At 37.2% G+C, this 12,204-nt stretch overlaps 1 protein-coding gene across 1 annotated transcript in view; it reads left to right on the top strand.

Moving 5' to 3' along the window:
• The window catches only part of DYNC2H1 (dynein cytoplasmic 2 heavy chain 1), a 349,832-nt gene that overhangs the window by 261,354 nt on the left and 76,274 nt on the right, over positions 1 to 12,204 (top strand). The window contains exon 85 of the mRNA XM_023757927.1: positions 11,376 to 11,485. Coding sequence (XP_023613695.1) covers positions 11,376 to 11,485 — 110 coding nt within the window. The remainder of the gene's footprint in view (positions 1 to 11,375; positions 11,486 to 12,204) is intronic.

The following is a 12,204-nucleotide window of genomic DNA, read 5'->3' as shown; positions in this document are numbered from 1 at the left end:
CCGACCACTGGCCAAGAACATCAGAATGTATTTAGAAGCATATAATGTTGAAGCCTCTCTCAAAAGCCAAAGCAACACCAAACAAGTCTTCATGAAAATTTAAACCAATCAATGAAAAAAACAGGTGTTGACTTAACTTGACCACAGATTTCTCTTCTTTCATTCCCACTAATAGCATACAGAGTTTTATATGTAAAGTTAAAACATATTTAAAAAATTAGTTTTGTTAAAATGGTAGAATTGGGGAAGACATCTTTGATAGGGTGGTATTTGAACAGACTTGAAGAGGTAAGGGAATTGCACCTGCTAGAAGAAAGTTTCAAGCTGAGGGAATAACAAGTACCCTGAGGCAGAGAGTTCTTTGAGAAAGGGGGCCATTGTGACTGAAGGAATCTAAACAAAGAAAAGATGGTCAGAGAAGTCAAAGGTTAGAAGGTTATAATTTGGTAGAGGGAGGTGGAAATTGGGGTAGGGGCAGGCAATGAAGGCCTTGTGTGCTATTGTAAGAACATGGACTTCTACTGTGCTAACTATTATGTAATTATGTTATGTTACTAATGTGATAATATTACTATTAAAGCCATAATTTTATTCATTGAATTAATTTTCCAAGCTACCAACTAAAAGGCAAAAATTGTCAGATTTGATAAAATGAAATCCAACTGTTATGGCTATTAGGCATCAGGGCATTGCACTTTAAAGATTTTTAAAAATTATTGATTTTTAGAGAGATAGAAAGGGGGAGGGAGGGAAAAAGGGAGGATGCAAGTTGTTGTTGATTGGCTATCTCCTACCAGGGATCAAGCCTGCAATCTGGGCATGTGCCTTGACCAGAATTGATTCTGCAACCTTTCTGTGCATGTGATATTTTTTTTTTTTTGCCATTCTTAGCATTTTTATTATTGATTTGAGCGAGACATCGATTTGTTTTTCCACTTATTTATGCATTCATTGATTCTTGTATATGTTCTGACCGGGGTTCGAACCCACAACCTTGGCGTATCCGGATGGCACTCTAACCAACTGAACTACCTGGCCAATGCTATTAGTATCATATAATTCTCACACCCATCCTGTTATTAGACCCATTTTACAGATCAGGCTCAGAGTGATGAAGTCAATTGCCCAAGGTCACACAGCTGGTAGGTGGGAGACAGGATTTGAACCCAGGCACTCTGATTCTGGACCCTCAATCATAACCTTCCTTGCAATGCCCTTGTATGCAGACTATAGCTTACAGGCCAAATGCAGCCTTTTCCAGCTTTTGTGTAATTTTTAAATAGTTAAAAAAGCTCAAGAAGAATATTTTGTTTCACATGAAAATTATACGAAATTCAAATTTCAGTAGCCATAATGTTTTATTGGAACACAGCCATCTCGTTGTACTGTCTGGGTGCTTTTGCGTTATGGCAGAGTTGAATGTTGAGACCTGTCTGGCCCTCAGAGCCGAAAGTGAAACATATTTGCTCTCTGGCCCTTGGCAGTTTTTAAAAGTTTGCTCAATATTTTGCTGTCTAGCAGTAGTGCTCCAACTTGAGCCTGAAGGGCTTGGGCCACACTTTGAGAACTGCTGCTGCCTCCCACGAGAGGCACCACCAGGCCTGGCTTGGTGAGAGCTGTGTCCCCAGTGACCAGTGCATGCCCTGACACACAGCAGATGCTCAATAACTGTATGTCCAATGAATTTATTTTATTTTATATTATTTTTTAATCCTTAACTCGATATTTTTCCATTGATTTTTCGAGAGCAAGGGGAAGACAGAAATATCGATGTGAGAGAAACATACCGATTGGTTGCCTCCTGCATGCACCTCGACCAGGGCTCGGGCCAGGGAGGACCCTGCAACAGAGGTACGTGCCCTTGACCAGAATCAAATCTGGGACCCTTTGGTCCACAGTCCGACGCTCTATCCACTAAGCCAAACTGGCCAGGGCTTTTAATTTTTTTACTTTGTATGTCTAATAATCATCTGTGGACGACAAAGATAAGAGAAACACTCAAATTTTACACAAGCAGATATAGCATTCTGTGGTCAGGGTGCCCGGCATCCATGTCGGAACCTATGGTCACCTAGTCATTCTGAAGAACGGGAGGCTTTAGGACTATGATCTAACCAAATGGCTGCCCCTCCTTGAGCCTCAGTCTCCCCTCTGCAAGAATCCTGGTTCTATCACATGCCTCTGATGAGACTGTGAGGTATGAAGCATCTGTGAGGTCCCCAGGTAAGCACTTTGCTCAAGGGTCAGGTACACAGCTCAGGATGTACGCTGGGGCTACACTGACATCATTCCCGGACTGATTTACTGAGCCTTGAAGCTGTAAGTGCTCTGGGAAACTTTGGCATTATGGGGAGGAATAAAACATCCATCCAATCATTCAATAACCATTCATTGGGTACCTACTGTGTTCCAGGCGCTGTTTTTGGTGCTAGGGATACAGCAAGGAACAAAACAGGCAAATCCTAGAGCTGACATTCTAGATTTAAACGTTAAAATATCTTCACTTTCAATTTGCAGAAAATGAGTAGAGAAACCATGGAAGTTTCCTAAAGATCATTATCAACGAAAGCTGTAGAGCTCTCCTGATCCCAAAGCTTCCCTTCCATCCAGAAAAACAACAGGTTCAAGTTCCGCTGGCAGACTTGGGGGGGAGGGGAGTGCCTCAGTTTCCCAACTTGCTCCTTGGGCAGGGCGGGAATGGTTCTCTGTGCATGTGATATTGATCAATCAATTGAGCCACACCTGCCAGTACTGGGCATTGCATTTTAAATATAAAGACACAAATAAATTAAAAGTAAAAAGATGGAAAAAGATATACAATGATAACAAAAATCAAAAGAAAGCTTGTGCAACTATATCAAACAAAATGGTTTTCAAAGAGATGAGGGTTATTTTGTAGGAATAAAGTAATCAAGTCCTCAAGAGAATTTAATACTAAACTTTTATGCATCTAATAACAAAGTTTTAAATACAAAAAGTAAAAATTGTTAGAATTGCAAGGAGGAATAGATAAATCCACAACTAAATTTGGAGATTTCAAAATATCTTTCTCAATAATTTACAGAATAAGTAGACAGAAAATTCTTAGGATATAGGATCCTTGAACAATATTATTAGCTAATTTTTTTAAAATATGTTTTTTTAAATATATCTTTATTGATTTCAGAGAGGAAGGGAGAGTTAGAGAGAGATAGAAACATCAATGATGAGAATCATTGATTGGCTGCCTCTTGCACACCCCCACTGGGGATTGAGCCTGCAACCCGGGCATGTGCCCTTGACCAAAATTAACCTAGGACCCTTCAGTCCATAGGCTGATGCTCTGTCCACTGAATCAAACTGGCTAGGGCTAAAATAGATTTTTTTTTATTGTTGACTAGAGGCCTGGTGCACGAATTTGTGCATGGGTAGGGTCCCTTGGCCTGGCTGACGATCGGGACCGATTGGGGCTGTCTCGCCCAGTCCCGATTGGGTTGATTGGGGCCGGTCAGCTGGGGGGAGGGACTGCAGGAGGTTGGCCAGCCACAGAGGGTTGAGGGTCTGCCCCCCGGTGGTCAGTGCACGTCATAGCAACTGGTCGACTGGTTGTTTGGCCAACCAGTCGTAACCATCACTTAGGCTTTTATATATATAGATAATACTTTAGATGTCCCCCATCTTCCCCTTTAGCCCTCTCAGCCCAGCCCCTCCCCGCTGGCCTTCACCAACCTATTGTCTGTATCCATGGCCTATGCATATAAGTTCTTCAGTTTATTTCTTCTAGTTCCTCCAACCCCACAGAATGGTATATTGGTCTGTTCTATTCCTCCGTGCTTCAGATCTTATTTTGTTGGTCAATTAATTTTGTGCATTATATCCTACAAATCAGTGAGATCATGTGATATTTGTCTTTCTATGCTTGGCTTATTTCAGGACATGATAATATCAGTAGACACAGGAAAAGCATCGACAAAATCCAGCACCCTTTTTTTTTTTAAAAAAAAAATTATCTTTATTGTTGAAAGTATTACAGATGTCCACTTTGTTTTATTTGTTGTTGTTGTTTTCCCATTGACCCCCTCCTCCGCTTACCCACCCCTCCCAAGCCTTTGCCACACTATTGTCTGTGTCCATGGCCTATACATATATACTTATAAGTTCCCTGGTTAATTCTCCCCCCCCCCCCATCTCAACCCCATCCCCTCCTTCCCTCTGAAATTCATCAGTCTGTTCCATGGTTCTATGTCTCTGGATCTATTTTGTTCATCAGTTTATTTTGTTCATTAGATTCCACATATGAGTGAGATCATGTGATACTTATCTTTCTCTGACTGGCTTATTTCACTTAGCACAGTACTCTCCAGGTCCATCCATGTTCTTGCAAATGGTAAGAGTTACGTCTTTTTTACAGTTACATAGTATTCCACTGTGTAAATGTAATAGCTTTTTTTATCCACTCATCTGCTGGTGGGCACTTGGGCTGTTTCCAAATCTTAGCTATTGTAAATTGAGCTGCTATGAACATAGGGGTGCATATATACAAATTGGAAGACAACACACTTTTTTGATAAAAACTCTCAGCAAAGTGGGAATAGAGTGATCATACCTCAAAATAATAAAGGTCATATATGACAAATCTATAGCTAACCTCATACTCAATGGGAAAAAACTTAAGAACAGGATCTAGACAAGGATGTCCGCCTTCACCATTCTTATTCAACATAGTACTGTAAGTCCTAGCCACAGTGATCAGACAAGAAAGAAAAAATCATTCAAATTGGAAAGGAAGAAGTAAAATTATCATTATTCACAGATGACATGATACTACACATAGAAGACCGTAAAGACTCCATCAGGAAACTACTAGACTTAATAACTGAATTATGCAAAGTAGCAGAATACAAAATCAACATTCAGAAATTGATTGCATTTTTATACACCAATAATGAACTCTCAGAAAGAGAAACTGAAAAAACAATTCCATTTACCATTGCAAAAAAAAAATACCTAGGAATAAACTTAACCAAGGAGGTAAAAGACCTATACTTGGACAACTATAGGACATTGGAAAAAGAAATAGAGGGAGATATAAACAAGGATCAGAAGAATTACCATCATTAAAATGTCCATACTACCCAAAGCAATCTAAAGATTCAACACAATCCCTATTAAAATACCAAACGCATACTTCACAGAACTAGAACAAATACTCCAAAAATCGACATTGAACCAAAAAAGACCCCAAATAGTGGAGCAATATTGAGAAAGAAAAACAAAGTTGGAGGGATCACAATACCAGACATCAAAGTACTGCAAACCACTGTAATGAAAACAGCCTAGTAGTAGCACAAAAACAAATATATGAACCAATGGAACAGAACAAAGACCCCGGAAGTTAACCCAAGCCATTACGCTCAATTAATATTTGACCAAGGGGGCAATAAATACAATGGAGTAAAGTCAATGTCTTCAGTAAATGGTGTGGGGAAAACTGGACAGACACATGCAAAAAATGAAACTAGACCTCCAACTTACACCACACACAAGAATAAACTCAAAATGGGTAAAAGACTTAACTATAAGCCATGAAAATATAAAAATCCTGGAAGACAACATAGGCAGTAAACTTTCAGATGTCTTATGTAGCAAAATATTCACAGATACACCTCCTAGGACAAAGGAGAAAATAAACAAATGAAACCACATCAAAATAAAAAGCTTCTGAATAGCAAAAGAAACCACCATCAAAATGAAAAGGAAACCCACTATATTGGAGAACATACATCTAAAAAGGGGTTAATATCCAAAATATATAAAGTACTCATAAAAGTCAACAAAAGGAAGACAAACAATTCATTTAAAAAATAGTCAAAGGACTGGAGTAGACACTTCTCCAAAAAGGACATACAAATGCCCAAGAGACATGGAAAAATGCTCAAAGTCACTAATCATCAGAGAAATGCAAATTAAAGCCACATCGAGATATCACTTCACACCTGTCGCAATTGCTATCATCAATAAATCAACAAAGAATAAGAGCTAGTGAGGATGTGGAGAAACTGGGAACCCTAGTACACTGTTGGTGGGAATGCAGACTGGTTCAACTACTCTGGAAAACATTATGGAGTTTCCTCAAAAAATTAAAAATGGAACTTCCATTTGACCTAGTGATTCCACTTCCAGGAATATATTCTAAAAATTCCAAAACACCAATCAGAGAGAATATATTCATCCCTATGTTTATAGCTGAATTATTTGCAATAGCTAAGATTTGGAAATAGCCTAGATGCCCATCAGTGGATTAATTGATTAAAAACAACAACTGAGGTACATTTACACAATGGAATACTATACAGCTGAAAAAGGAAGGATCTCTTACCCTTTGAGACAGTATGGATGGGTCTGGAGACATTATTAGCTAATTTAATTGGTATTTATAGAACACTAGAGGCCTGATGCATGCAATTTGTGCATGAGTAGGCCTTCCTTCCCCTGGCTGCCGGCACCAGCTTTCCTCTGGCATCGGGACTTGGGCTGGCTTCCCTCCGGCCCTGGCTTTGTCCTAAAGGACATCCAGTCTAATTAGCATATTACCCTTTTATTATTATAGATTACAACCAATAACAGCAGAATATACATTCTTTTTAAGTACACAGAAATTTACCACAGTAGATCTACACATAGATCAAACTAGTCTGGAATAATCTACCGTAAATGTATGTAAACCACAGAAAATATGCTCTCTGATAAAAAAAATAGTAAGTTAGAAATAAATAACAATTTATAGAAAATCTTCAAATATTTGGAAATTAAATACCTACTTTTAAGTAAATCTTGGGTCAAAGAATATATTAAAATGAAAATTTGATATTAATTTAGCTATATAAAAGTCAAACCACAAAACAAGTCAAAATTGAGCAATGCTATGAGGACTTAAAGTCAATGTAAATGGATAGCCAACCATTAATGGATAGAATCTTAACTACAATGTATTCAAGACATGTTTTAAAACAGTTCTCTAAAATTGGTAGACAAGGTCACCTTATTAATGGAGTACATGAGGCAAGAAATTATTTTTTAAGGACCATATAATCAAAATGATTAGAGCTTCAGGAAACTATTTCAACACCATCTTGTTCTTTTGAACTCCAGACAGATTTTTTTATTCATCTCAGAAGTCTACTCAAAGATGACTTAAGATTGAAACTCAAAAGACTCAACTTTGGGGGAGAAAATTACTTACTTTTTCTATTTTGTTTAGATAATATGATTAGTAAAACTAATTAATGCACAAGATGTAAATAATAATAATATAAACCAGGTTTGAGGTTAGGAAAAAACGAAACTCGAGGAATGGCAGATCTATAGTAGTATACCAACTATTTCTTGAAGTTAGTACAACAAACTTCAGTAAGAAATATTTTATTTGTTTAATGATTCTGAGGTTTCAATTCCAGTATAATTTCTGATAATTTACCTTGCTGATGAGCTACAGTTTATTGCCATCTATTCATGCAGTGAATTGAAAAGCTTGTTATACCCTGAGTTATTAACATGCTAATAACTTTTAATGTTTGGTTTACTGCAGTCAAAACAATGACTAGCTGTATTATTTTTATTTTGGATAAATTAGATTTTAATTCTTGATGAATTTATTCTCAGATTCATAAGTCCCTAAATTTATACTAAATAAATTCTGTAAAAACGTTGCAGGAATATAAAAGACATTGAGAACAATAATTATCTAAATTACTTGTTATTTGCCTTAAACACTTTTTCTCCCAAGGAACACAGAGCATTAAAACAAAGTAAGACAGAATCAGTTTACTAATGCATTTTATTTTTATACTAAACTAGAGGCCCACTGCACGAAATTCGTGCACAGGTAGGGTCTCTAGGCCTGGCCTGCGATCAGGGCCAATCAGGGCCTTCCTTCACCCAGCTGCCAGCTGCCAGCTGGGGCCTTCCTTTGTTCTGCGCCTCCCCCTGGTGGTCAGCACATGTCATAACGAGCGGTCGAACTCCCGGTTGGTTGAACTCCCGAGGGGACAAATTGCATATTAGCCTTTTATTATATAGGATAATTGCTATTATATAAGTGAGTAAAGATCGTCATTAATAGGCTGTAGGCCAGACCCAGCTGAAATGATATATTTTGATATGCTTTCTTCAATAGTAGTTCTACATATTCAAATAATGTTTTTACATAATTAGATTCATACTATGTATGCATTTTTACATGTTGGTAAATACATGGGTCATGAGCATTTTCCAGTGTCATTAAATATTCTTCAAATATGAATTTTTATTGTTATGCAATTTTTATTATATTTATGTACCATAATTTAACTAGCTAATATTTGTTATTAGCTAATTTCTCTTTTCTACAATATATTATTCTATAACTAGAGGCCCAGTGCACGAAATTCGTGCATGGGTGGGGGCCCTAGGCCTGGCCAGTGATCAGGGCCCATTGGAGCCTTCTCACCTAGTCCCGATCAGGGCCAGGCTGGCTAGGGCTGGCTGGGGTTTGCTGGCTGCCAGCCAGGGCCTGGGGGCCTGTGGATGGGGCTTGCCAGCTGCCGGACAGGGCTGTAGGGGTGGGAGGAGGGACCTCGGGAGGTTTGCCAGCCAGAGGGAGGGACCAGGAGAGGTTGGCTGGCCATGGGAGGTTGGCTTTGGAAGCACAGTAACCACCAGGGGGCAGCTCCTGCATTGAGCATCTGCCCCCTGGTGGGCAGTGCACATCATAGTGACTGGTCTACCTGTCCTTCTGGTCATTTGGTCGTAATGGTCGCTTAGGCTTTTATATATATAGATGTCTCATTATTCTAATTTCATAATATTATTAATAATTTTAAATGAGCAAACCATGTGTGACAATCTCTTAATTATTCCCTTAATTTACATTTCAAGAAAAAGAATTACTGAGTAAAATGGCTTGAAAATTTTTAAAGCTTTGGCACAGTTCATCAAATTGCTTTATAGAAATACTAGAGGCCCAGTGCACGAAATTCATGCACGAAACTTATTCCTAGGCCTGGCCAGCAATCAGGGTCGATCGGGGCCTTCCTTTCCCAGCTGCCAGCTGCCGGCCGGGGTCTTCCTTCGTTCCACACCACTCACTGATGGTCAGCGCACATCATAGCGAGCAATCGGTCTCCTGGTCAAACTCCCATGGGGACAATTTGCATATTAGGCATATATATATAATACATTCCTACTTAAGATTTTATTCATCTGGCAACTAACATTGGAGCATTATCATGCCTCATTTGCTTTTCTTTAAAACTATATTTTAGTTTTTAAATTTGCATAACTATTAAGGATGATCCCATCTTACATGTTTCAATAAGCATATAAACAATCTATCACTGTGTTAATATTTTCAATTCATTCTCTTATTTGTGGAAAATAATTATATTAATTAAAACTTTAATGAAGTAAAAATCTGATTATCAGCCACACTCTAATTTTTAATTAATTTGAACACCCATTCCTGGCAAAAACTCTTTTGGAGTTTTTGAATTCAAAATTAATTTTAAAGATTTTAATGAAATAATAGTGTAATTTGAAATATTCATAGAGTAAATATTTTTTAAACAACTTTTAAAAATAACAGGAATAAATATTACATGCAATCAAAATAGGTCATGCAAGCATATTTGTTGACTATGTTTAGGTAATTAAAATAGAAGACAGACAATGTGATGAAATTATTTGATAGGGAATAACAATATTTGTTACGTATAATTTTATATTATTTAATTGAAAATAGATTCTTAGGGCCCTAGCTGGTTTTTCGCAGTGGATAGAACGTCGACCTGTAGACCAAAGGGTCCTGGGTTCAATTTTGGTCAGGGGCACATACCTTGCTTAGTTGCAGGCTCCTCCCCGGCCAGGGCCCTGGTCAGGGTGTGTGCAGGAGGCAACCAATCAATGTGTTTCTCTCACTCACGTCAATGTTTCTCTCTGTCTTTCCCTCTCTCTTCCACTCTCTCTAAAAGTTCATTGGAAAAATATCCTCGGGTGAGGATTAAAACAAACAAAAATAGATACTTATGAAATGTTATTATCATAAAGGATAACATCCACAAAGAAATAATTATACTTTGTTAAACAGATCTCTTTCTAAAGTCTGTTACATATTCTTAAACTCTTATTTTTAACTGGTTGGAAGGACATAGGAACATTTTTGCTACAATGTAGGAGACCTAGTCAAATGCATTAAGATAAAAGACAAATACTGTAGCTTTGGTGATTTTAATTTCTCCCATTCTAGACCTGGCTGACAGATGTAAATGCATGTATTATAACAGGATGTTACAATACATGAAACACAGACTTTCTACATTGTGATAAATTAACACAATTCCCCCACCCCAGAGTGTTTATAAAGCATGCATAATGAGTTACTTAGCAAATGAGAATTCTGCATGGTTTTTACGGTATCATTTCTGTACATCAACTGAAAAACAGACTGATTCAGCAATCATCAATAAGCTACCTACCTCTTAGGGCACATTAGCACCTCCAGAAAATATTACAGAAAAGCAAATCACATAATGCTGCCTGAGTTTATAACTGGCTCCAGCACTTACTCACTATATGACCTTGGGCCCAACTTTAAGCTCACCATAGCTCTATTTCCTCATTGTGAAATGGTGTATTAATACTAATTTTCAGGGTTGTAGCAAGCATAAAATTGGTTAGCACATGAAAAGCATATAATAAGTGTTGCACAAAATTCCCTGTTGTTTTTCTTATTTGTTCCAAATGGCAATTTTTATTATACTAATTAAACATACTTTATGTATATGTCTCCAAACAGAGTGTAATTTGATTTACAAAACGGCAGATAAGTAGAAAATACTACTTAAAAACACCATTTAACAAAAAACTACTTCTTCCTGGACGTTACCCTCCACTTTAATACTTGATTTAGTAAAGTGGCAAATTGACTGTCAGATCTAGATTTGGAAACCTAGATCTAGATCAGTTTGCATTGCCAGGACTTGGGGACCAGTTGTGGAGTTAGACCCCGTTGTGCACATTCGAGAGGTGAGTCGTCATGGGAGACCTGCCAACCAAACTGCAACCCTGTATCTTAGATTAATTTTCATTTTTTGGCTTTATTTTGAGTAGATGTGTACCAAGAAAAAGTTGTGTAAGGAAGCTTTTTTGTGATGAATGGATATTATGTCAGAACTGTGACAGCTCATAATGTGGAGTGGAATTCTTTCTCTCCCCTCCCCCCCATCATTTCAGATCATTTGGAAACTGCATTAGTTTGAAGATGAAAATGACTTCTGCATAATAATTCGTTAATAGATTTCTTTATCTTTCAAATTTACAAAGTTTTAAAATGTATGCCTATGTATTTTTTTCTTCTTTAGAGCTGGGTAGAGAGAGCTGAAAAACAGGCTCTTCTCTCCGATACACTTGACCTATCAGAACTCTTCCACCCAGACACATTCCTCAATGCTCTTCGCCAAGAAACTGCAAGGTAATTAAAATGAAATAGTTGTTTGTCCACGAGGGTAATTATACTTTCCTTTATTCACTTTTGATCGCATTCCCTTGTGAAGAAATAAAGTAATTGTTAAATCCAGATAGTTGTATTATTTCCTAATACTTAACTTTAGTAACACAGTTTACCACTAGTTAAAAGGCATAACTTTTGTTTGTTTATTAGAATTTAAAAAGGTAAAATTTAACTTTTTAAAATTTTTGATTATTTATCTAGATCTTTTGTGTACAGTATGGTAGGCAGAAGTCAAATGGAGCTAATTAAATTAAAATGAATCAAAATTAAATATTATTTTAAATGTAACTTCTCAGTCATATTACCCACATTTGAAGTGCTCAAATAGCCACATGTAGCTAGTGGCTACCATTTGGACTGCTTGAAAATGTTTTTATCTTTCCAGAAAATTCTGTTGGATAGTGCTAACTAGGCTTCTTGATAGGGAACAGTATTTGATGATTAAGATCAAGTTATTTTTTTATAACATTTGGATTATCATCTTGTATGTAGACTATAATTTTTAATAAGATAGAATGAGGGGAAAAAGAGACACTTCCAAAAATATATTGGATAAAATTTAGTTGTTGTTTAGTGATTCAGGGGGATCTTAATTTATAATGCCTCAGGATCATTATAAATATTTCCATTCAGCTAATAACATTTATGCAACACCTATCATATGCCTGAATTTGAGGCTG

This window comes from Myotis lucifugus, unplaced genomic scaffold (genome assembly GCF_000147115.1).
Source record: "Myotis lucifugus unplaced genomic scaffold, Myoluc2.0 scaffold_117, whole genome shotgun sequence".
NCBI classification, from domain to species: Eukaryota; Metazoa; Chordata; class Mammalia; order Chiroptera; family Vespertilionidae; genus Myotis; species Myotis lucifugus.
This window is presented reverse-complemented; position numbering and strand designations above follow the sequence as displayed.